This window comes from Orcinus orca, chromosome 4, assembly GCF_937001465.1.
Source record: "Orcinus orca chromosome 4, mOrcOrc1.1, whole genome shotgun sequence".
NCBI classification, from domain to species: domain Eukaryota; kingdom Metazoa; phylum Chordata; class Mammalia; order Artiodactyla; family Delphinidae; genus Orcinus; species Orcinus orca.
Genome location: NC_064562.1, coordinates 44372514 through 44397417, shown reverse-complemented (window position 1 = coordinate 44397417; position 24904 = coordinate 44372514). Strand labels below are relative to the sequence as shown.

The 24904-nt window shown below is 36.0% G+C and overlaps 1 protein-coding gene and 1 non-coding gene across 4 annotated transcripts in view; one reads left to right on the top strand and one right to left on the bottom strand.

Moving 5' to 3' along the window:
- The window catches only part of CFAP299 (cilia and flagella associated protein 299), a 624040-nt gene that overhangs the window by 507873 nt on the left and 91263 nt on the right, over positions 1 to 24904 (top strand). For all 3 annotated transcript variants that reach the window (XM_012536874.3, XM_004280160.3, XM_004280159.3), the window contains one exon: positions 17293 to 17435. In XM_012536874.3, coding sequence (XP_012392328.1) covers positions 17293 to 17435 — 143 coding nt within the window. The remainder of the gene's footprint in view (positions 1 to 17292; positions 17436 to 24904) is intronic.
- On the bottom strand, positions 16609 to 16681 carry TRNAR-UCU (transfer RNA arginine (anticodon UCU)). Its single transcript has one exon. It is a non-coding gene; the product is annotated as a tRNA-Arg (tRNA).

The window sequence follows — 24904 nt, the reverse complement described above, 5'->3', positions numbered from 1 at the left end:
TATTTCTCATAAAAAACAAATTCTCTTTCATTGTCATCTTAAAATCACATTCTCAAATGGGAATTCCCAAGGGGATAAGTGGTTTTGAAAAGACATTCTCTGTGGAATCCCCATTTTAAAAATCCCCTGAATGTGTTTCAAGGTAATAAAAGCCCCTCCTCTGCTCTGTGGCTCCACACTAGAGCAATTTACTTGCCTTCCTTGCTTCTGAGACCTTGAAGTTTCTGGAAACATCCAAGAAACGATCAAGGTCCCAGCAAGGAAAACCCCAGCCCATGCTGAAGCCTAATTTATCTGAAGTGTTATTGTTGTACCCACTCTACAGATTGTACTCGTTCTACAGATGACGAAACTGCCTTACAGGATTGTTGTGAGTTGCAAATGAGTAAATTTTTGTGCAAACCCTTATGCAAAGACATTGTTTTTAGGTGCTTAACTCGGGAAAATTGAAAAAGTTCATCTATTAATCTATCTGCTTTGCTGATGTTAATAGCTTCATGTTTATTAAAAATTCACAAATCTGACATTTCAGATTTGAGTGATCCACATTCAAATTCATGTTTTTCATAATCAAAATATGTGATTTGAACTAGATGCTGTATGTTATGCTTTAATCTTCATTAATTAATCTTCATTAATAAATAGCATCAACTATTTCTATGGCTATGACTATCAAAAATGTTTACATGTTTGATAGCCTTAAAGTGCCTAAACAAATCATACAGACAGAAAGGACTTGGATGACTTGATATTTTAAAATGACGTAAATATAAGTAGACAAGTTGGTATTTTGTTTTAAAAGTAGATGCTATTGGGTTATTTGGCATAATTATCATGGTTAAAAATAAAAGTATTTTAAATGGGCAGATAACAAAGATAAACACACATTTATTATTTTTTTAATCTTGAGATCACAATGTTGTATTTGCACATTACCCTTAAACCACATCCTGCATGTTTTGAATTTCAGAGAGTTTAGGATTAAGGGCAGTTCTTTTTATCTTATGCTTATTCTCAGAGTTTGTTTTGATTTTTTTTCCCTAGCATGATACATAAGAGTTTTAAGTTCTTTAAAGATCCTCTGGACTTATGAGCAAAGGAAGAAGAGGATCAAGATGATCTTATTTTTATTTAATATTTATTAAGCACACAAGTTATTCCAGAATTTTTGGAAAACACCAAACTAAAATAGCCTCAAAAAAAATGTTTACCTCTTAGATTTTTAGATTGAGATGTCTAAACATTCCTGCCACTTTCCTTTTACATATGAGGAAAATAAGTCACAAAATGCTTAAGTTGCTTATCTCTGGTCATATAGCTGGTTAAAGGCAGAGATTAGAAGAGCGCCTGATGCTTTCCCTCCTACCCAGTCTAGACTCTTTCCACTATCCCAAACTGCCACTCATGACAACTAAATGTTTCCAAGAAGGATAAATATGTCATTATACATTAGAATGGAGGAAGATTGACGGCAAAGATGGTGTCCTGTTCATCCATGTGCCTAGCACACAATAACAATAAACACTTTATAAACATACACTGAATAGTGGAGCTGCTGACCAGTGCTCACTTTGCTCTATCACATAGCAGTGGAATCAGTGCATCATCTTTGGCTGAGGTAGGCATCTTAATTGAAACCTAGCTGTTCAATTAGCCTCGATTTTGTGGTCTCATGGGCAATAAAGGTCACAAACTCTTCCTCTAGAAGGAAATAACCTCTAGAGCACTGGTCTTGAAGATCTTAATGCTCAAAGTGACCATACAAACGTCCCTGTGCAAAAAACATTTTACAACGCCCCCAAGTTGATGTTCCAACACAGTCCCTGACTGTATTGTTCTGCTGCCCAGATGAGCAGACAAATCCACACAGGCTCATAAATTCCTATTATAACGTACTCCTTAAACAAGATTTTTAGAAACCAAGAAAGTAATTAAAATATTACAAAATTATGCTTGGTAATGTAATGTACATCTAAGGTAGTATTACAGTTATATTTCAATCTAAATCCAAAAAATTATATTTGATCCCCAGACAACTAAAACTTGTGTGACAACAAACTTTCCCAATAGAATGCTAAGGTAATAATCCAGGCAAATGGGTACCCTCATTTAAAATGAGATTTTTGTCCCAAATCCCATGATGAGTGAAACTAAACCACACGAAGGATGCCTTTTTGTCTGTACTAGATTTTGTCTGAAGTGACCCAAGACACTTGAAATAGACTAAGAGGAACTTCTTGTCTCCTTTTCACCCAAGCCGTCTTCTGTAATTCTTTGTTTACCAGGCTAATGAGAAAATCTTGGCAAGAAAACGAGCCAGAGGCGTGTTTCTAATTCTAATTCTAGCTCTGTCACATATAGCTATAACTTGGAGAAATTACTTCTCTCAAGTCACAGTTTTCTAATCAGTAAAGTGGAGGTGATAAGTGTGCTTGTTTGTTAGTTCATTGTGAGTACTAGATGAAATAATGCATGTGAAGTGTTTAGCACAGCGCATGGCCCAGTCTACACAGTGCATGACCCAGTTTGGTCGTTTAATGAATATTAGATTTTAATAACAATAGCCGAAGCTTGGATGTGAGCTTAAATGGGATGTGGGAAGAGGATGCCTTTCAGCCACCTATAATCTTAGATGCAGGGTCACCTCGGGCACCTTAATAACAGTTGCCCTTTCACGTGATTCAGCCTAAGTCCTTAGGCTATGACACCACGTGTTGCCAACAGAACCTCCGAGTAATCAGGAATGTTCACTAGCGTTAAGTTTTCATTTCCTTCAGATGCTTTGCAGGAGTGGGTAGTGGATAGGATTTGAGGGTCTGGGGTATTCGTGCTAAATCCAATCTTACTATCATTTCGTCAACAATAATGTAAGTTAAATGCCAATTTACTGTCTAAAACATGACTAAATAGAATTTATGGCTGTTGTGTTCATATTGGTTGCAGCAGCCTTCTAGTCCTGAAGGTTGGAACAAAGTCTTATACATCTCAGTTGTCTTTTCTGTTCCATCCTCCATTCTTCTCACAACACCATCTGCTCCAGCCCCATACTTTCTTCTCCAGAAGACCTTTTAAATTCTCCAGCGATGTCTTTAAATTAAAACTCATGGTACTCTGTTACATGAAACTACTCAGTGACTTCCTATTGCATTTTTTTCCCATCTTTATTGGAGTATAATTGCTTTACAGTATTGTGTTAGTTTCTGCTGTATAACAAAGTGAATCAGCTATATGTATGCATATATCCCCATATCCCCTCCCTCTTGAGCCTCCCTCCCACCCTCCCTATCCCACCACTCTAGGTGGTCACAAAACACCGAGCTCATCTCCCTGTGCTATACAGCATCTTCCCACTAGCTATCTATTTTACATTTGGTATTGTCTATATGTCAGTGCTACTCTCTCACTTCGTCCCAGCCTCCCCAGTGAGGTGGATGGACCTAGAGTCTGTCATACAGAGTGAAGTAAGTCAGAATGAGAAAAAGAAATACTGTATGCTAACACATATATGTGGAATCTAGAAAAATGGTACTGATGAACCTAGTGGCAGGGCAGGAATAAAGACGCAGACCTATCTCATTTAAATCAAATTGAAAGCCATTTTTAGAGCCCACTTAGCCTATAAAATTTAGGTCCTACTTAATCCTAAAATTTATCTCATGTCATCCCTTCCCCATCCACTTCTCTGTTCTCACAGTAATCCAGACACAATGACCTTCTTTCTGTATTTTTGAACAAGCCAGGCGATTTCCTGTAAGAGGACCATTGCATTTGCTATTCCTTCTGCCTGGTATGTTATTACCTAGCATCTTCCCATGGCTTTTGTATTATTCAAGTTTCACTTAAAACATTTCCTCCTCAGAGAGGCCTGATTCAACTCACTATCTAAAGTAGCTAGGTCCTTTCCAATTAATATCAACTTCATTGTTCTCACAGCACAGTATCTATACCTACAATTATTTGTTTACTTATTTATGATTCTTCTTTCTCTACTGAAAAGCATTGTAGTGAGAGCAGGGACCTTATCTCATTCACCATTTATTATCAGTGTTTAGAACAGCGATCTGCTTATGGATTCTCAATAAATATTCATTGAACATGAGAATGAATGAATGACCTGAAATCTTTCTTTAGTAGTAGTCTCGTCTCCACTGACTCCCCGTCCCATACCTCTGAAATGTATTCAGCATTGAATATTGTTTAGGACTTTGCTACTTTTATATCAGCTAGCTTTTACCTAATCCCTTTAACTCTCCACATCAGGGGTCCCCAAACCCTGGCCTGTTAGGAACCAGGCCGCACAGCAGGAGGTGAGCAGTGGGCAAGTGAACAAATCTTCATCTGCCACTCCCTGTCGCTCACTTGCATTACCACCTGGACCATCCCCACCATCGCTCGCATTACTGCCTGAACCATCTCTCGTGTTACTGCCTGAACCACCCTGCCCCCCACCGTGCGTGGAAAAATTGTCTTCCACAAAACCGGTCCCTGGTGCCAAAAAGGTTGGGGATCACTTGTCCACATGGTCACCCTGCATTTCACATTCCAGGTAATGCTGCACAGGCTTCCTTTGTTCATTTGCTTATGATTGCTGGGTGGGACAGCATCACCTCTCTTTGGGGGCTGAGGACAGAGAGGTGGACACTTACTAAACCCTTGGATAAGTTCTTGTTTCCTCCAGAAGATACTCACTTCCAGGCAATGTTGATTGGCAATATCCTTTAGACCATGCACAATCTTGTATAGAAGGCAAAGTATGGCAGTGTGAGTTTTTACAATCCCACCATGTTCCTAATTTATACATAGGGTTGAGGACATCTTACTAGAGAATGTGCTCATTGTCATAGCAACAATTTACAACTAATTTTGAGACATTCTTCCATGCTTGCTGGGAGGTGGTCTGGTGTTGGAGAGAACAAAGACTTGAGTTTGGAAACTTCCATTCGGAGTTCCAACTCGGCCATTTACTAGCTGTGAGTCCTTGGGCAAAATATAATATTTTTCTTATGTGATTAAAAAAATGAAAATAGAAATGCCTAATTTACTTAGTAGAAATGCAAGTAAAGCCCCTGTCACATAGAGGACTATCAATAAATTGTGACTCTTAACTTTTCGCCATCAAGTGTGCATATGACTCATGCCCATTTTGAGGTTAACGTTTGGAAAGTGGGTAGAAGAAAGATATTTTTCTTCTCTCATTTGTTCAGTTATGCATTTAATCAATAAACATTATTGTATGTCTTCTCTGTGCTGGACATGAGGCTTGACTGTGGAGGAACAAAGGTACATGATGGTAACATCCCTGATCACAAGCAGCTTACAGTCTAACAGGGGGACAGTCAAGAGACCAATAAGATACAGTATGATAGTTGAGAGGAGAGTTAAGAAATGGGTTCTGTGGAGATACTGCATAGGGGCAGAGGTCCACAAAATCCTCCAAGAAAATGAGTTCTAAGAATAAGAGAAAATGCCCAGATGGTAAAGGAGAAGAAGTTCCTTCCAGATTTCCATATGGAGAAGTTGCCTGTCTTCTTCATTAGACTGTGAACTCCATGAGGTCAGGTTCTTATTTCGTTCAGTATTGTATCTCCAGCACCTAGGACAGCGCCCAGTGCACACTGTTCTTTCAATAAGTATATTTGAATGAGCCCCTCCAAAGCAAAGTATGATTAACTCTGTTCAGAAGCCTATATTAAGAGATATAGATGAGTTTTTTAACTTCGAATTGTATGGAGACAATGAAAATATTTTTTGAGGTTGACAGAATCCAGTCTATAATGAGAATGCTAAATAATTTACTACACATTCATATTCAATGAATTATAGAACCTCACTATATAATGAGTTCAGATACCAATTTATAGTTTCTCCTCACTAAGGAAGTGGTTTTAACCCACAATTAGTCTTGTTAATTGAAGAGACTATGTTCTGGCTTTGTCATATCTTCATTGTCAGGATGCAGTTATCCCACTGGGATGACCACATTCTGTCAGCCTCTCTTATTTCTGATTTCTTAGTCTTCGATCATGCCTGAAGCCCTTTGATCCAAACCAATAGCACCATGCAAAATTCGAAGTGCCTATCAGCTTGCTAAAAAGAATCTATATGTGATGTCATAGTCATTTTTCTCTTATTCCCAGATTGTCTTATTCTCCTAAGCAATTGTATTATCCTTGCAAAATGAATGTTCCATCAATGTTAATGGTGGCAAGGAAGTAAAAATCCCTTTGTTCATAAGAATCACTTTGTTTTTGGAATCTGAATTGTAAAGGAAACCTCTGTTCCTGCCTGCCACCCCACGAGCATAGCAGAGGCTTCATAGTCAAATGCTTGGGTACAAATCCCAGCATTATCACTAACTATTCCACATACATTGATTTTGTTTCTTCATAGCCTCTTCCATTATTCTCTCCACCCTACTCTCTACCTAGGGAGGCTGCTTCTATGGGGTACATGCATGGTATCAGGGATCTGGACCCGGTTAGATTTGGCCAATATGAGGCTCCAGCAGGAAGGTATTTATTCCCTTGATCCTCCTTCCGTGAGATTACATATAGCTATCTATGTCCTTTGACATCAGTTATCTGCTCTGCTCCAGCATGCTCTCAGCCTGTGCATCTCTCCTTCCCTCTTGGGTTCTGATAAACTCTCCCACTTGGGGGTGAGGGGGAGGCCTGTGGTAGGGATAGTGTCAGTTTCAGTACTAGTAGCCCTGGCTTCATGCAGGATCCCTTGTGATGACCATATATGCCATCCATTAATCCCTGCGTACATACACAAATGTTGCCGTTGCTTTCTGTTGGACTTCTGACTGATACACTAACCATATAAGCCTGGGCCCTAGCTCCTCCTCTTGCTTTAGTTTTCTTATCTGTAAAATAGGATTAATAATGTTACCTACATTGTGGGACTTGTGTTAGGATTAAATGAGAGAAATTTTGGCACTTAGTAAACATTCTTTAAAAGTTAGCTCTTAGCACTAGTATTATTTTGTTACGTGGTGACACTTTCTGTGAAGCATGATTAAATAAATAGCACGCTCGCAGTTTATCTTGTTGGACTTTGTTTAATCACCTCAAATCCAAAACCATGTTAGTTATACATGTTCTTTGAACCAAGGGCCAGGGGAGATATTAAGCATACAAAGTTAGATAAAGATATAGTCTCCAGTCTCCAAGGACCTTGAACACTACAATATAAAATAGTAAGTGCAAAAAGAAAAATATTTTTAAAACTGTTATGGGAGCTCAGGTAACAAGCAGAGGAAATTCCCAAGATGCTTCTATTTTCAGAGGGAAAAATCATTGAATGTGAGGGAAAAAAAAGATATTGTTGAAAGTTTGAGGAGAGAAGATATAAAAAAAAGGGAGTGTGGGAGAGAGGAAGAGCTTATCATAGACAATTATTATGCAAGTGCTATAGGTCCAAAGGAGTTTATGGTTATTAATATTTGTGAGAAGAGTCATTATAGTTTTCTTTTTTTCTTGCCAAACTCAGTCATAGCTATGCAAAAACAATAAAAGGAAAGTTGGGTCGAAACAGTACTGGAATTTTTTCAATGAGTGTAACAGGATACGTGCAAGGAATTTGAAGAGGTATGCAAGTGAACAATTATGATGCTCCACCATGGAATCTTAGCTGTATAAAGCGGAAAACGAGTATATAAAGAGGGTAGTAAACATTGAAACATGGTAGTTTAATGGATCAGCAGTTCCAAAGATCTGAAAGTGCTTCCAGATTATGTGAGCTAGAAAAATAGGAGGTGGAGGTTCAGAGAGTGGTATGTTTGGAGAAAAGATTTTGGAGTCGTGTAGTTAAAGAAGAGTATACATTCACTATAGAAAATTTAGAAAATATCATGCTATAGAAAAACATATACACTATACGCATACACATTTGTGTGTAAGGGTGTGTTTCTGAAGTATTACTTTCCATTATCCATCTGTCACTCTACCAATGATATAAGATTTAATTTTTGTAACTTCATATCTAATAATGCAAGTTCTGCTGTTTATTCTTCCTTTTCAAAATTATCTTAGATAATGTTAACCACGATCTTCAAGGTAAAATTCTAAGGAATCAAAAGTACCCCATTGGTATTTTGCTTAAAATTTTAATACATTTATTTTATAATAATATATTTCCTTCAGCAATGTAGCCTCTTTGTTTAGTTTTTATGTTATTTTAGAAAAGTTTTTCATAAAAGATGTTTGGAAGAATGTTATAATTTTTTAAAAGCATACTGAAAATAAAGATTATATGCACAATAGCTAATAGGTTATTTCTAGTGTGAAACCAAGCTATTATTTTTTTGTGTAGATATTTTGTACTGGTTTCAGTTAGCTGTCTCTGATTTTCTAAGTAAATTATCATTCTATATACAAATATGATAATTTTTCTCCTTTCCAGTATTTAGAGCTTATATATACTTTTAATATTATTTTCATTCATTAAAATTTCCAGAACATTTTGGATACTAACAGTGAGATCAGACGTTCCTAAGTTCTTAACCTCACTGGTAACGCAAAGAAGAACCTTTTTAAATATGGACATTTTTGTAAGCTGGGAGAGAAAAAAAATTAATAAAGTCAATGATTCCCTTCAGAAATCAAATCTCCAACTGTCGAAATATGAGCAAAACTCTTAGGTTCTTTATGGTAAATACTTATAGATTGCAAAAAATAGCCACCATTCTTCACTTTGTCTTTTATCCGTGCCCCTTTGCAATGACACTTGGCAAGTGCTCCCATCAAGAAGAGAAGTCACTCTGCCTGCTTCTTGAATCTCAGCTGGCCTGTGACCTGCTTTGTGCAACAGGATGTGGAGGGAAAAGTCTGCTGGTTCTGAGAATAAGGCTCCAACAGGGAGGACAAAAGCTGTCTTTCACATAACCCTGAGAAGTGTGTGAATAGTGAAAAGATATGTCTAATAGCAAATGAATAAGAAGATATAGAATTTTGAAATAATTATCAGCATAAAAAATTCGGAAAATAACTTGTATCAGAGAAATTTATAGTGACAGACCTTTTGAAATGTTAGAAAACAATTGTTTGTCCAAACTTAGACTCCATTTGCAAAATCATTTCTCTTCCAAAACAAAACAATTCCCTAAAACTAATGATTCATAAAGGCATTCCAGAGTCTTAAAATTCTAGGAGATAAAATTCTCTCTTCATTTGTCTTTATCAGGGAGCATGCTGACAGTCTCAGTGGGGGAGTCACCAGTACTTAGCTTGTCTGACAGCTTTCATACTCTGAAATGGATGTTTCAGTTTTTGTGCAGCAACATACTGCTTAGTGCGCTTTTTGTTTAACCGAGTTTGGCTTCACTGTTGAAAAAGTCCCGTTTCGATGTATCAGGTTTATGCCTCCTCATTAGTGTTTGGCAAGAAAAATCAGGCAGCACATGTACTCAACTCATAACAAGTTTATGAATTTGTATTTTAATCCACTTCTGGGAAAACACAAGCAGCCAGAGATCCAAATGATATATTAATGGTCTAAATTGTACTTTAATTCATCTTTTCCCAACACATGAGAAGTAATGAGGACCTAACTAAGCATTCCATAAGTCTTTTGATTCACATTTGAGGTCACAGACCATCTCAGTAAAATCTCAGGTTCCACATGCTCCTTGGTGTCTGACCCCCCACTTCAATTTCAGGAATGCTTGTATCTTGATATTGATCAATAGCTTGTTCTTGTGCTTTTCATTGTTGTTTTTGTTACTTAAAAAAAAAACTGTGTCTTTTGCTTAGGTTACAAATAAATGTAGACCATTATTCATGGTTTCAAATGAGTATCATTTGATTTACTGAAATACTTGTGTTGGTTGTAACTTGAATTATTCTAGAAAAGATTAAAGGGTCTTATCTAAGGACTATGAGCATTTTGGAAGTTTTCCTCTTATAAACATAGCATCATCATTTAAAAGAGCCCTTCGATATATAAAGTATAGAGTTTTCATGTGTCTTTTGGGAAATTAACTCTGATTAAAAAGTTATTAGAATGAATAAGACCATATATTGTATGATTCCATTTATATGAAAAAAAAATCCAGAAAAGGAAAGTCTATAGAGATACAAAGTAGATTAGTGATTGCCTGGGACTGGGGGTGGGAACAGGGTTAACTGCAAATGGGCACAAGGGATCTCTTTGGGGTGATGAAAATATTCTAAAGCTACATTGTGTTTCACAGCTCTAGAAATTTACTAGAAGTCATTGAATTATACACTTAAAACTTTAGAATGAATTTTATGTTATGTAAACTATACCTCAATAAAGCTATTATATTTTTTAAAAGAAAAAGAAAGGTTAGTAGAGAAGTTTAAAACAATTATTTATAACATTTTTCTAATTCCTATTGAAACAACAGAGGTATCCAAATAAAAAAGCTTTCAGTTACTAAAATATGTCACACTCAAGCTGAAATAAACCTGGTTCTTCAAAGGGGCTCTGTTAACCTATTATATCCATTGTGGATGCCAGAATCATGATTTTACTGTCAATTAGGCCCATCCTGTATAAATACCTGGAAAGATTGTTTAAATTTTAACTTCAAAATACATCCAAAGTTTTAACTGAGGATGACTAAATTTAACAAATGAATTGAACATGTACTGCAACCTAAACATAATTATACAAACTTAGGTAATGGAATTCTGATATGATCATTCCATTTCCTTATCCCAAAGGTATTGACAAAACTCTTAACACAGTATAACTACAATAGTGACAATATAGTAAAATTTTTTTAAGCAATAGGTAATATTTACTGAGGTTTTATCATGTACTAGGCATTGTTATGTGCTTAGCAAAAATAGTCTTATTTAATTCACACAGCAACCCTAAGAGGCAGGTGTTATGACCATTTTGTAATAGAGGAAACTGAATCTTAAAAAGGATAACTAACTTACCAATGTCACAAAGTAAGAAGGTGGCAGGGTCGGCATTTGGATCCAGGTGTGTGTGTCCACTGCATGGTGGTTAGGAGCATGGGCTTCATGGGAAGTAGGTGTGTGAGTGTATGTGCCCCACTCTCTAGCTGCATGTCCTTTGGGAGGTTCCTCAAACTCTCAATGCTTTGAGGTCCTACATTTATAAAATGAGGATAATAATGCTATCTAGCCATTATATATATTTTAGAGAATTAAATAAGATGATAAATATAAAGCTAATATTTTGCTCAAAACATAGTGGGTTCTTAATAGATGATAGATAGTAATATTAATGGTAGGAGTAATTAGTATTCACGTTGGAGGAAAATACACATTTTATAAATGAACATATTAAATTAATTAATCAAGAGCATTAGTTAACTTCATTCTAATTCTCTACCTCTCACCTCTTCTGTCTTACTGTTTTTCTGCTACCCTACACTGTGATTTTTTTTAAAATTAATTAATTAATTAATTAATTTATTTATTTTTGGCTGTGTTGGGTCTTCGTTGCTGTGTGTGGTCTTTCTCTAGTTGCAGTGAGCGGGGAGCTACTCTTTGCGTGGTGCGCGGGCTTCTCATTGCAGTGGCTCATCTTTGTTGCAGAGCATGGGCTCTAGGCACACAGGCTTCAGTAGTTGTGGCACATGGGCACAGTAGTTATGACTCGCGGGCTCTAGAGCACAGGCTCAGAAGTTGTGGCACACGGACTTAGTTGCTCTGCAGCATGTGGGATCTTCCTGGACCAGGGCTTGAGCCCATATACCCTGTACTGGCAGGTAGATTCTTAACCACTGTGCCACCAGGGAAGTCCCTACACTGTGCTTTTTTAATGATGCATTTCTAAAGTTAAATTTGTAATTTCCTGACTATCACCAATTACTATACATCAACAGTTCTAACCAGATTTTTAAAATAATTTCATAAAGCGTGTTGTTCATTAGGAAGATTTTTCATTTTAGCAAATTTTTTTTAATTTTACTAAAAAGTTTTTTTTAAAAATATACTTTTACACATATGTAACCATACTTGGAAAGATATGAATAAAGTAATTTTCATTTGGTCTGTACAGATTTTTGTGAAAACAGCTCCTTCTGAATATTTTCCTAGGTCTAAAATTATAGAAATTTTAGTTGAACATTTTGTTTTTATTGAAAATAAAAGGAATCGTAAATACAATGATCACCAGAATTCCTGTTGGGAAAGAAACAGTATTTGCATGTTGTTTACAAATTGGGTGAATAGGGCAGAAGGTAAGGCTTTGGCAGCACCTAAATGTGAATTTAGCAGTTTCATGCAAGACAAAAGGAAGAGATTATTCTGTTACTCTGTAGAGTGGAAAGACAAACAGGTAGAAGGGAGAGGTTGCAAGAAGGCTTAACCACAATGTTATATCAGCTTCAGGTGTACCACATAGTAATTCCATATTTTTATAGATTATACTCCATACAAAGTCATAATAAAACATTGACTATGTTCCCTGTGCTGTATATTACATCCTTGTAATTTATTTATGTTATACCTAGTGGTTTATACCTCTTAATCCCCTTCATCTATTTTGCCCCTCCCCCCCCACTCCCCACTGGTAACCACTAGTTTATTCTCTGTATCTGTGAGTCTGTTTCTTGTTTTTGTTATATTTGTTTTATTTTTTAGATTTCACATGTAAGTGAAAATATACAGAATCAGTCAGCTATCCTTCAATAAAAAGGAAAAAGTAAAAAGAAAGAGGAGGCTTAACTAACTAAATGCTTAGGTCCAAGCAGGATTTTGGCCTCTTGTTTATTTTGGTGTGTTTTGTTTTGTTTTGTTTTGGGGGGTGTTCAGTTTGGTTTGGTGTAGAGACTTGCTGGATTTTGCAGGAACCTATTTAAGAGCATAGGACTTATGAATATAGAGAGGCATTAAGAGTTTGAACAACCCACCCAAAGACACACAGTGAACATGGAGGGAATCACACTTATACCCAGTTTGGCCTTAATTGAAGTTATCTAGCTTCAGAAAACCCCAAAATCTCAGGATTCACAAAAATCACAGAGCAGGCACTTAACTCTCACAAGACTAGAGAAGTGAGATTTGAAATTTATTCAGATTTCCATGGGCAGAGAGCTTTAACACACATGGCAAGGATATATATAATGAAGTAAAATAGTGAAATTATGGTCAAATATATATCATTTTAGACAATCAGTCATTTTATCCACAAGAACATTAAAGACTAAAGATGTTTAGGTACTTGACTAAGTTAAAAACTGAACAGTCAAGCTTGTATATTTTAATTCTTTACAATCTATATTTATTCTATAATATTTAAATATTTATTCTCTTGGATCTAGAGCTTAATGAGAGAGATAAATTTACCACAGTGATGATGACTTATTCTACAGTTCTATCAATTTTTGCTTTAGCTATTTTAAGGCTATGTTTTCAAAGGTTCATTCAAGTTTAGAATTATTATATCTTTCTGTAAATGGAATCTTTCATCATTATGTAGTGACTCTCCATCTCCAGTAATGCGTTTTGCCTTAAAGTCCATTTTGCCTAATATTAATATGCCAATACCAGCTCTCTTTTGGATAGGAACTTTCTTTTGTGTATTCTTTGATTATTTAATTTTCAACCTTATATTTTACTTCATATTTTTGTATTCACTCTAATAATCTTTGTCTTTTAACATAAACATTTGGCCATTTACATTTATTGTAATTACTTAATTATTTAAATTTATTATTATTGTATTAATTTGCTAGAGCTGCCATAACAAAATACCATAGACTGGGTAGCTTAAATAACAGAAATTTATTTTCTCATAGTTCTCAAGGCTAGAAGTCCAAAACAGATCAAGGTGTTGGCAGATTTGGTTTCTTCTGAGGCCTTTCTCCTTGCTTGCAGATGGTTCCTCTCACTGTGTCTTCACATGGTCTTTTCTCCATGCACACAACCCCCCAACGTCTCTCTGTGTGTCCAAATTTCCTCTTCTTATAAAGTCAGATTGCATTAGGGCCTACCCTAATGGGCTCATTTTTACTTAATTAACTCTTTAAAGGTCCTTTGTCTAAAACATTCTCTGAGGTACTCAGGGTTAGGTTTCAACATATGGATTCTGAGGGAACACAATACAGCCCATAATACTATCATTACATGTGTGTATTTTACTTGTCCTGCCTCTTCCAAATGTTTCCTCTTCCTTCTTGCCTTCTGTTTCATTGATTGATTGCTTTTTCCTCACTTTGTTTTATCCTCTAATAATTTAAAGATGATATACACTATCTCCTGTTGTGACCCAAATTTATACATACATATTTAGCAAATTCTAAAGTTAATCAGTATAGCTGCCCTCATTCTAAAAAATTTAGACACTCCAACTTTAACTCTGACAACTTTCTCCAAACATACATTTATATAAAAAATTTTAGGCATACTGTTATTTTTATTACAGAAGATACTGTTAACATTTGTTTATATTGACCTATATATTTATAATATTTGATTCTATTCCTTATCTATTCTATTTTTTCTTATTATTCTACTCTTTATCTCTAACTTGCCAGCTGGAGTCACATTCTTTTGCCTGAAGTACATCCTGCAGAATTTCTTTGAGCAAGAGGCTGTTGTTAGCCAAGTCTCTTATTTATTTATTTATTTGTTTGTTTGGTCTAAAAAATCTATATATTGTTCACCATAAAAGTGTTTTCTCTGGATGTAACTCTGGAATGATTCTTCTTTTCTCTGAACACAGTGGAGATTCTTTTTCATCCTTTATTTGTTTCTCAGCTTTATGTTGCTGCAATAGGTCCTGTTAGTCTCTCTATCTGAAAGACTGGATTTTGTTTCCTGTCACCCCCACCTGACATAATCATGAAATCTTTGCTGAGATTCTCTAAGGTTGGGCAAATCCCTGCAAGACAAGGATGAATTTAGGGTTCTGCTTTCCTCTCTGGGCTCCTGCTTTCATTTATTTCTTGGACTCTGAGTATTCATCATTTTCTTGCCAGTGTATCAATGCATGTTACAAGTTATTTTTTAGATTTTATCCAGATTTCTTATTTGTTTTCAGCAGGAAGGTCAGTTACAATATCTGGTATGCTATTCTGCTAGAAGAATAAGGCTGGTCCATCTCTCATTTAAAGAGAGAAAGACAGAGAAACAGAGACAAAAACAGAGACAGAGAGAGACAGAGGAGCTTTCTTTTCTGTTAATAGAGTTCCATTTTGAAAGGAAAGGACTTATTTTGGATCTTTTTCCCCCTCTCAGTCCCTGCATGATTTGCCTTACATCAGGAGCAGCCTTGATTGAATAAAGATTACAAGCACCTTTTGTATTACATATGAAATATGTATAGCTCATGGCCTTGTTTAAGTAGGGACAGCAAAGTTAGTTATTGGTTTAGTTGTGTGAGAATCTCAAGAAGTCTAAGTTACTATCCATTTAAATTTTGTGCTGTATAAAGTAAAAACTAGGTGACTAAAAGCATGGAGAAATCCATATAAATTTAACTGGGAGTTACATGGGGGAAATGAGAAGGACTATGGATTGAGTTTATACACAATTGGGCACAGAAATAACAATGAATATTAGTTCATCCAGGCATATCTATGGGAAACATCACTAATCCAGTACAACCCTCCCTCCCCTTGGGCTAAGAAAGTGCCTCAGGATTCTGCTCAGCACCCAATGCTGTTCCATAGTAAGCTGGAAGATGAAGCATCAGCAGAATAACAAATAATTCTAAGTTGTGTCTCTGTTCCTCCATTTTTCTGTTGGCATATTGTTAGCAACCTGTTTTCATAGGTGTAGCAGGGGAAAGAATTATTTCAATTTTCTAACTTCACCCTTTTGGAAACTCTGCTATCTGAGGCGACCTGTGTTAGTGCTCCCTATAATTGACTACACAAAGACCCAACAAGTAACAATCCAGTAATTGCTCAAGAGGAAAATGAAGGCTTGTTTACAGGTTCTTCCAAATATAGAACTTCTCCATGAAATTCTACATTTTGATCTAGATTTGGAAATGAATACATTATGAACTTTTCCAATTACACTTAGTGTTTTTTTCTTTTTCTTTTTTTCCTCCTAGAACTTGAGATCAATGTCTACTGGCTTGAGCAGGAAAAGACTACAATTCTTCTATTTGCATTACCTTGTTTCCACTTTAGGGCCTTTCTACCAGCTGTTCCCTTTTCCTGATAGGCTCCTATTCTAGATCTTTACAAGGCTTACCTCTTCTTAGCCTTCAAGTCTTGGCTTAAATACCTCCTCAAGGTCTTTTCTGATTACTCTACCTAAAGTAGCCTTCACCACCACCAACTCCTCTAGCCAACCATCTTCTTTATTTGCTTTATAACACTTATCCCTCACTGTAAGTATTGTTTTCTCTTCATGTCTATTGTCTGTCTCTGCTTACCTAAACATAAGTTCCAAGAGATCAGGACCTTTACTGTCTTGCTTATCACTGTATCCTTGGCACATTCAACAGTGTCTCACATGTAGTAGCTGCTCAAAGATATTTGTGAAGGAATTGATACAAAGGAGAAATATGTACTTTCTGTATAGGTTTGACCTATAAAATTAATTTTCTAAAGAGATTTTAATTTGTAAAGAGATTTTTTTTAAGTGGTTCATTTTTTTTAAACTATTTATTTATTGGTCATGCTGTGCAGCATGTGGATCTTAGTTCCCTGAACAGGGATCAAACCTGCACCCACTGCAATAGAAACACAGAGTCTTAACCACTGGACCACCAGGGAAGTCCCAAAAGATTTTAATTTGCAAAGAGATTTTAATTTTGTAGAGATTTTTTTTGACTCTTATGATAAGAAAAAGAAGGGACCCCATTTTTCTATATATAACATAAAATATATAGCTGTTTAAATGGAAAAAGAATGTAATGATTAGAAGTACAAACACATGAGCCTGGGTTTTAATCTGAGCTTCTCAATTTACTAGCTGTGTGAGGTACTCAACCTCTCTGTTTTTCAGTTTTTTAACTTGCAAAATGATGACAAAGAGAAGACAATGGGACTGGGAAAAAAGTAAATAATGTTTTATTTTCAAATACTGAAAATAATGTCTGTCCTTAGGAAGACTTCTATGAATTATTTATTGATATTGTTATATACAATTGCTATATATAAACATTATATGCATGTTCAGTTAACTTTTCATAAATTTCTTCACTGCCAGGAGAAAATAATAATACTTACCCCATAGGATCATGGTAAGTATGAAGCATAAAGCACTTAGAATAGGGTATAACACAGGTATCACTCAATAACTGTAGATTTTATTATCATGTAAAATTTACTGAAATGAGTTTTGTTCATTTACTCTCTGCATTCTCTATTTTTCTATGTACTAGTCCGTGATCTTTATTCGTGACAGAAATTCTCATGGGCAGGAGGTGTCAGGATACATTGACTATGCTCACAGGCTAAAGACTGAAGATTTTGAAGTCTACTTTAGTGGAAAAAAAAGACTTCTTCCAAGACCCACAGATATGAGGTAAGTTGTGCACATTTTTCACAACTTCAATAAGAGAGCAAGCTTCTCAGAGGTAAAGATAAGGATTTTTATTTTATTTTCTGGAACATTAATGTATATATAGCAGGAATGTGGTATGAGTGGTTTGAATAAAAAGTAAATACATTTTAAAACAGGGAATGAACATAGATGCATATTTTCCATTAACAGCCTGAGGAAAGGAACTCTTCAGAGATAAGATAAGTAAATTCTCAGTGACATTCCTTTTAAATGATAAGTAGAGCCTAAAATTTGCTACTCTCACATGGCTCTTGCACTACTTGGGACTTCATCTGTCTAAAAGCCTCAAGAGCAGTCCATGGAACACATTCCACATTCTCCTCCCACTTTTTTTTTTTTTGGTCACCAACCAAAATCCAGGCCTCTGAGTAGCTCACCTTCATTTACTCTCACCACTGGCCTATTTGGGGATTTCTTCTACTCATGATTCTTTTTACTATTGACCCCTATCCTTTCCTCTGTAACCCTTATCTCACCACATAGGATCTACTCTACAAAGTCAACCTACTTATAGATCCCGATCCTTCTACCACCTCCTGAATAGCTCTCAAGCTAAACTTTTTATTCTATACCTCTCACTTATCACAGAACACAAAAGTAGTAGCAGCATTCTGCTTTAACTCTCCACTGCCATATCGAGATTATTTAATACTTTTTTTAATTGGGGTATTAATGAGAACCTGCTATATAGCACAGGGAACTCCACTTCACTGTACAGCAAATTATTTGACACTTTTAACAACACTATTCCTCTGACATTCCTGCCCTCTTGTGTCCATCCTTCTTGCTATTATCTAAAGACTTCATAACCCATCACCATTTCATGGACATACCCCTTTTCCTATCCAACCTAGATGCATAGCAAAATCATTTAACTTGCCTCTTGCAATAATCCCAGCTGCCCATGTCTTTTTGTGCTTTGGTTGTATCTGTCCTGATGACCCTCAAAAGCAGATTGACCCAATTATCCTCTTGCTTGCACTGTTAGCTTGACCCCTGGGTAACGCAGAAGGAAATTTTAAGAAATTTCACAAAGGTGTGGATGGCTGCTACCAATAATTTATGGCCTCCAAACTCAGCCAGCCCCTTTTTGGCCCTCAGCCACCCATTTATTTGCTGTTTCTCAATTCATAGTTTTACCATTCTCCCCCCCAAAATATTCTGAAGCTGCACCACTCTCTCAAAATCATTGTTCTCAACTGCTGACCCTGACTCCTGTCCATATTTGCCTCACATTTCACAGAGAACGTTAAGTCTAAACATGGAAACCAACACCTGATCTGTCTCTCTGTCAACCAAAATCAGCTTCCTCACTAGCTGGTGCCCCCCTCAGAGTGCCCTTCTGATTATTCCCAATCACAATTCCATTCTGGCTGCTACTGGCCCCTGGGCCCACCATCTATGTTCAGAACACATCTGCCCCTAACTCTTAGAACACCACATGCCCTCCTTCCCTCAGCCCACCTCTCAGAGGCCCAATTCGCTACACACTTGTCCACATTCTCCCAACACAGCAAGCCTTAGGCTTCCCCAAAGACCACGAGGGAGTATATGCCCTCAGAGTGACTCAGGCTTTTCTGGTGACATTTCTGAAATAAAATAAGTGGCTGCACTCTCTACTTTTTGAAACAGATTTTTTCTGGGAAAAAAATTAGTAGTTCATTTTTATTAAGTGAAATATTCCTTTATACATGCATCTACTCTCACCACACTTTTCCAGATTCAGAGAGAAAAGGACTCCTTGACTTGGTTAGAGCTAATTTATTCAACTTGTTTTTTATCCTTTTCACCCTTCTTTTCACTGAAGCCATACTTTATCTATCGTTCTCTTTTTTAATATATATACATTCTCAAACTGACTCTCCCAACTGGCTCTTTTATCTTGCCTCTAAACATGCTGGAACCATTTCTATATTAAAGAAAAGAAATCCTCTACCTCTCTTATAATTTCCTGCTAAGCTCCTCAAAAGAACAAGTGTCTCCAACTCTCACTTCTCATGTAGGTGCTAACCCATTGTAATTAGCCCTCTGCCACCGTTATTTTTTTTTATTATTATTATTATTTTGCGGTACGCGGGCCTCTCACTGCTGTGGCCTCTCCCGTTGCGGAGCACAGGCTCCGGACGCGCAGGCTCAGCGGCCATGGCTCACGGGCCTAGCCGCTCCGCGGCATGTGGGATCTTCCCGGACCGGGACACGAACCCGTGTCCCCTGCATCGGCAGGCGAACTCAACCACTGCGCCACCAGGGAAGCCCCTGCCACCGTTATTCAAATGAAACAATTCCTGCTAAAATCACCAGTGACTGCCAATTTCAAAATCTTATGCACTATTTTTATTTCTCATCTTATTTAACTTCTCGACATTATTTAATTACTGTTGGTTAATCCTTATGCTGATTAATTCTTTCTTCTCAAAACTATTCAAATATTCTAACATTTTATGTCAGAATTTCTCATTGAACTCTCCCCTTGTTTATTTCATGCATGTTGGTAATCACCAGGGTTCATCCTTGGACTTCTTTTCTTACCATATGCATTCTCTTGAGTGATTTGATCAGTTTTCTGGTAAACTATAACCCTAGCACAGATCTCTTCTTTATTTAAGACTCAATTATCCTATTGCTCACTTGAGAACCTTCTGGGTATCCCATTAGCATCTAAAACTTATTTTCAAAATTAAAATAATTTTTATCTGTGAAACCTACTGTTGCTTCTGTGTCCCCTTTCTTGGCAAATAGTACCACCCTGGTAACCCAAGGCAAAATCCAAATGTTATCCTAGACCTCTTCCTCGCCATCACCACCACCTCTATAACTAACGATTTACTAAAAATACTAGATTCTGTTATATTAAAAGCTCTGTTTATATTAAAGCAAATATAAAATGTCATTTCACTTGTAAACACTTCAGTATGAATCTTCATGTGATAACATTTTAAATAAAACCATCATGAAATTATACCTAACAAAATAATTCCTTAATATCATCTAATACCTAGTTAGTCCTTATTCATACTTCATTGACTATCTTAAAGTTATCTTTCCATAGCTGGTTTGACCAAATCAAAATCCAAATAATATTGTGTTATTCTTTTACTTTATAACAGCCCCCTTCCTTCTTTTTATCTTTTATGCTGTGATTTGTTGGAGAAACTAGGTCATTTGTCCTAAGAAATGTCATATTCTAAATGTGACTGATCGTGCTCATGCTGTTGTTTGTTACACACTCCCTCTATTCTCCTATTTCCTGTCAACTGGCTTGATGAAATTCAGTTTCAATTTTTTTTAGGTAAGTTTTTTTTTTTTAATGTGAAACTCTGTGAGTTTGATCAGTGGGTTCAGGTGGTGTCAGTCTGATGACTCTATTATAAAATTCCCATCAAATTTCACCCAGTGGTTTTAGCATACAATAATGAAGTCTACCTAAATGTTTTTACTAAGGTTTGTATAATGGTGATTTTCTAATTCTATCATTCATTCTGCATTTTTTTAACTAGAATTCTTCCACAGAGAATAACTTTTCCTCATTGTTTATTTGATTGCCCTGAAATGGAATTCAATTCATGCAGAAAAACAAAATAAATGTTTTATTATTTTCCTTAGTTTATGAAAAAATACAAAGCTGAAAGCACAAGAGTATACAGATAGTGCCAAATTGTTTTCAAAGTGGTTATGCTATTTTATATCCACCAAAAATACTATATAAGTGCTCTCATTAGCCCTCATCCTTACCAACACATGACATCTACAAACTTTTTTTTTCCACTGTGCTAAGTTATAAATGATGTCTCATGGTGGTCTTAATTTTTATTTTTGTGATTACTAGTCAGATTGGGGATCTTTTATTGGTTGTTCAGATTTCCTTTCTTTGAAGTATTTATTAAGACTTTTCCTCATTTTTTCTATTGGTTATTTATTCTTCCTTTTCTTATAAATTGTAGGAGTTCCTTCTGTTTTTTTGAATATTGATTAATCCTTTGCCTCTTATATATATTGAAAAATATAATCTTCCAGTATGTAATTCTCCTTTCACTTCCTTTACATGGACTTTTGATGGTCAGAAGTCAGAAGTTTTGATAGATTAGTTCATTTTATTAATCTTTTCCTCAGAGGTTTGCATTTTTTGTGTTTTGTTTAACAAATTCCTATCTTTCTGGAAGTCATAAAGATATTGTCCTATAAAGTACTGTAGTTTTGCTTTTTATTTTATATCTTTAACCTACCTGAATTTAAAACTATATATGGTGGTTAGGTAAGGGTGCACTTTTTGTTTTTGTCTTCCATATGACTAATAATGTGTCCTAGCAACATTTATTGAAAAGTCCACTATCCCTTCTCCCACATCTGCAACACCATTTGTGTCAAAAGTTGAGTTCTGTATGTGCTGGGTTGTTTCTGGGCTCACTCTTTTGTTTTACTAGTCTCTCCTTAAAATAATAAAATCTTACTCATTTGTTATATGTTCATAATAATTCTTGACATAAAGAAAGGCAATTTCTCCATCTGGTTTTTCTTTTTCAAGCGTATCTAGTCTATGCTTGTCCTTTACTCTCTCTTATAAATTTAGTCAACTTCAAATATTCACACACACAAAATGGTGTAATTTTGATTGGAATTGCTTTCAAGTTATGACCAATGTACCACTGATTGCCATCTTTATGGTATTAAGTCTTCCATTTATTTATTTACATTTATTTATGCCCCTTTAATTTCTTTTAATAATATTTTATAATTTTCTCAATTAAAGAGTTTTGTCATTTTGGGTTTTTTTTCCTCCTCGGTGCCAGATTTCTGAGCTTTCAAACAAAATTAGCTCTATTACGAAGATCCCACTGTAAAACTTTACCATGTTGAGTTTAATTTACGCCATCCATCAGAATCATACTTCAGATATTTCACTCAAGAGATTTCATGCCATTAAATGACTTAAACAGTTGTTACTAGAGGAAAAAAATATCTTTGGTATCCATAATTCCACACTTAGTTTGATTCAGAACTAAAACAAAGACTTTATAAAGCTTCCAAAAGGTCCCTTTCTATTTACTTATGTTTTGACATGCTGTTTTATTCTGTGTAGGAAGAGACAGTAGTTCTGTGATTAGAATCCTGCCTTGCATTTTTACTGTGGAAAACATAAATATGAGCAGACAGCTGCAACTGTTATGAAATGCAGCAGTAGAAAGGGCCGAGAACTTGATCACCTTGTCAATTCAGACTTCATCTTGACCATGTGTTTACAATTCAGTACCTTCCTTTGGGCATGATTGTGAGTAAACTATAAGCAAATAGCATGTTACCATTTACCAAGTTCCTTTATACTTCCCTAGAACAACTTTGTGAAATAGGTTCAACAAGCATTATTCTTAACATCTGAGGGAGGATAAAAGAGGATAAATCACTTGCTAAAGTTCACAAGTGAAACAGTGATAAGTGAGAACAAGTTCTTAGGAATTCACTGCTTACTTCCAAAACACTCTTCTAGGTTTAAAAGCGTTTGTATCCTGAGGACATTTGCACTATGTAGAATCCTTGAGTTACATTCTGCCCCACATTTAGCTGCTTAAATTTCTGTATTTATGTATTGTTGAACAAAGATCTAAGGTCTGCCTGTCGAGCTCTACCGATCCCTCAAATAGAATGGTCAGGAGGAAATGAAAAAGTTCTCTTTGTGTTTCTCTTTGGAGAGTCCATGAAATATTCATACCCTTGACCGAGGAATGCCCCTAAATACTAAAGCTTAGAGAGGTATTATTGTCAAATTTCCCTTGCCGTCCCATTGTCTGTTTTATTAAAACGTTGAACGTGCCAAATCTCTGAAGTTAGAACTATAAAGTTGCACTTATCCTGTGCTTAAACGCATTCTCATGAAAGCATCTGGTAACATATTGGCAGGTTCTGAAGTTTAAAAAAAAAAAAGGAGTAAATGACTCAGTGCTTCTACAAGGGGTATATAAAATATTGCCTATTTTAAAGTTATTAATATTATTCCACATCTAAATATGGTGACCAAACATTAGAATATCAATTTAGTCTCTTCAACAGATATTTGCTAAATTTGAAAGAGAAGGGAGTGCTTTGGGGGGCGAAAGTGCTGATTGAAGAAGACTTGCCATAACCATCTAGCTCCTAGATATTCAAAGCATGGTCCATGGACCAGGAGCACTGACACCACCTGAGAGCCTGTAAGAAGTGAAGGATCTCAGGCTCTATCCCAACCAGTGAAGCAGAAATGGCATTTTAACATGATCCCCCAAATTTCAATATGCATATTAAAGTTTGAGAAGCATACTGTAGACCTATGCTGTCCAGTAGGGTCACCACTAGCCATATATGGCTATTGAGTACTTTCAGTGTAACTAACCCTGAATTAAGATGTGCTGTAAGTGTAAAATACACACCTGATTTTGAAGACATCATAAAAATATAAAATATGTTATTAATAAATTTACATTCACTATGTGTTAACATAATAATATGCTAGATATATTGAGTTAAATGAGATATATTATTAAAATTATTTCCACCTATTTCTTCTTACTTGTTTTTAGTGTGGCTACTAGGAAATTCAAAATGACATATATAGCTCATGTTTATGGCTCACCTTATACACACACACACACACACACACACACAGCACTGTTCTGGTCTGCTGGTCCCCAACCCAGAGGTTCACTCCCATCCTGATCTTTAGGACCAATACTGATCTTAGGTAGGTGTGATACAAGAAGTCATAAACTAGAGATCACCATTTAATAGGGTCTGGCTGCAGACATGTTTTATTTGGCCTGCACAATATATTTAAAAGTTGTGTCAATGTCAATGTTCTAGAAACAGGAAATGTCACATAAAATATCTTTGAGTTGCAGATTCTCCTAAAAACTGATAAGGTCTTCCCACACTGAGCCTACATTCTCTCATTCCAGCCATGATCTTGAATTAAATAGAAGCTGCTCCATGAGATGGGGTATGTTCTCATCAGATTAACAGAGACTTGCCCACTCATACTAACTGCACTGTCGTCCTTGAGTCACTCATTCAGATAACACCTATCAGATTCTTCTAGGCATTTGAGTTTGTGACTTCCGGTCTAAATTCCCACCTTAGGTTTTTAGTCATACTTGCCATTAGCCCAGTCATGATCTCCTTTGCTAGACCCCTCTGGGTGGGTTTAACTTCAGCCCTTGGGCTCTCTCAGGTTGTTCCATACCACTGTGACTGGTCTGAGTCAAAGCCTGAGATGGTTATGATGCTGATAAAAATTAACTGAGAGCTTACCGTGCACAAGGCACTGTGCTAAATAATTTATATACATCATTTCACTTACTCTTTACAACAACCTTATGGGTTAGGAATATTTTTCACATTTTAACATCAAAGAACATGCATCATAATGGTGTTAATTGGCTTAACCAAAGTTACACATAGACGGT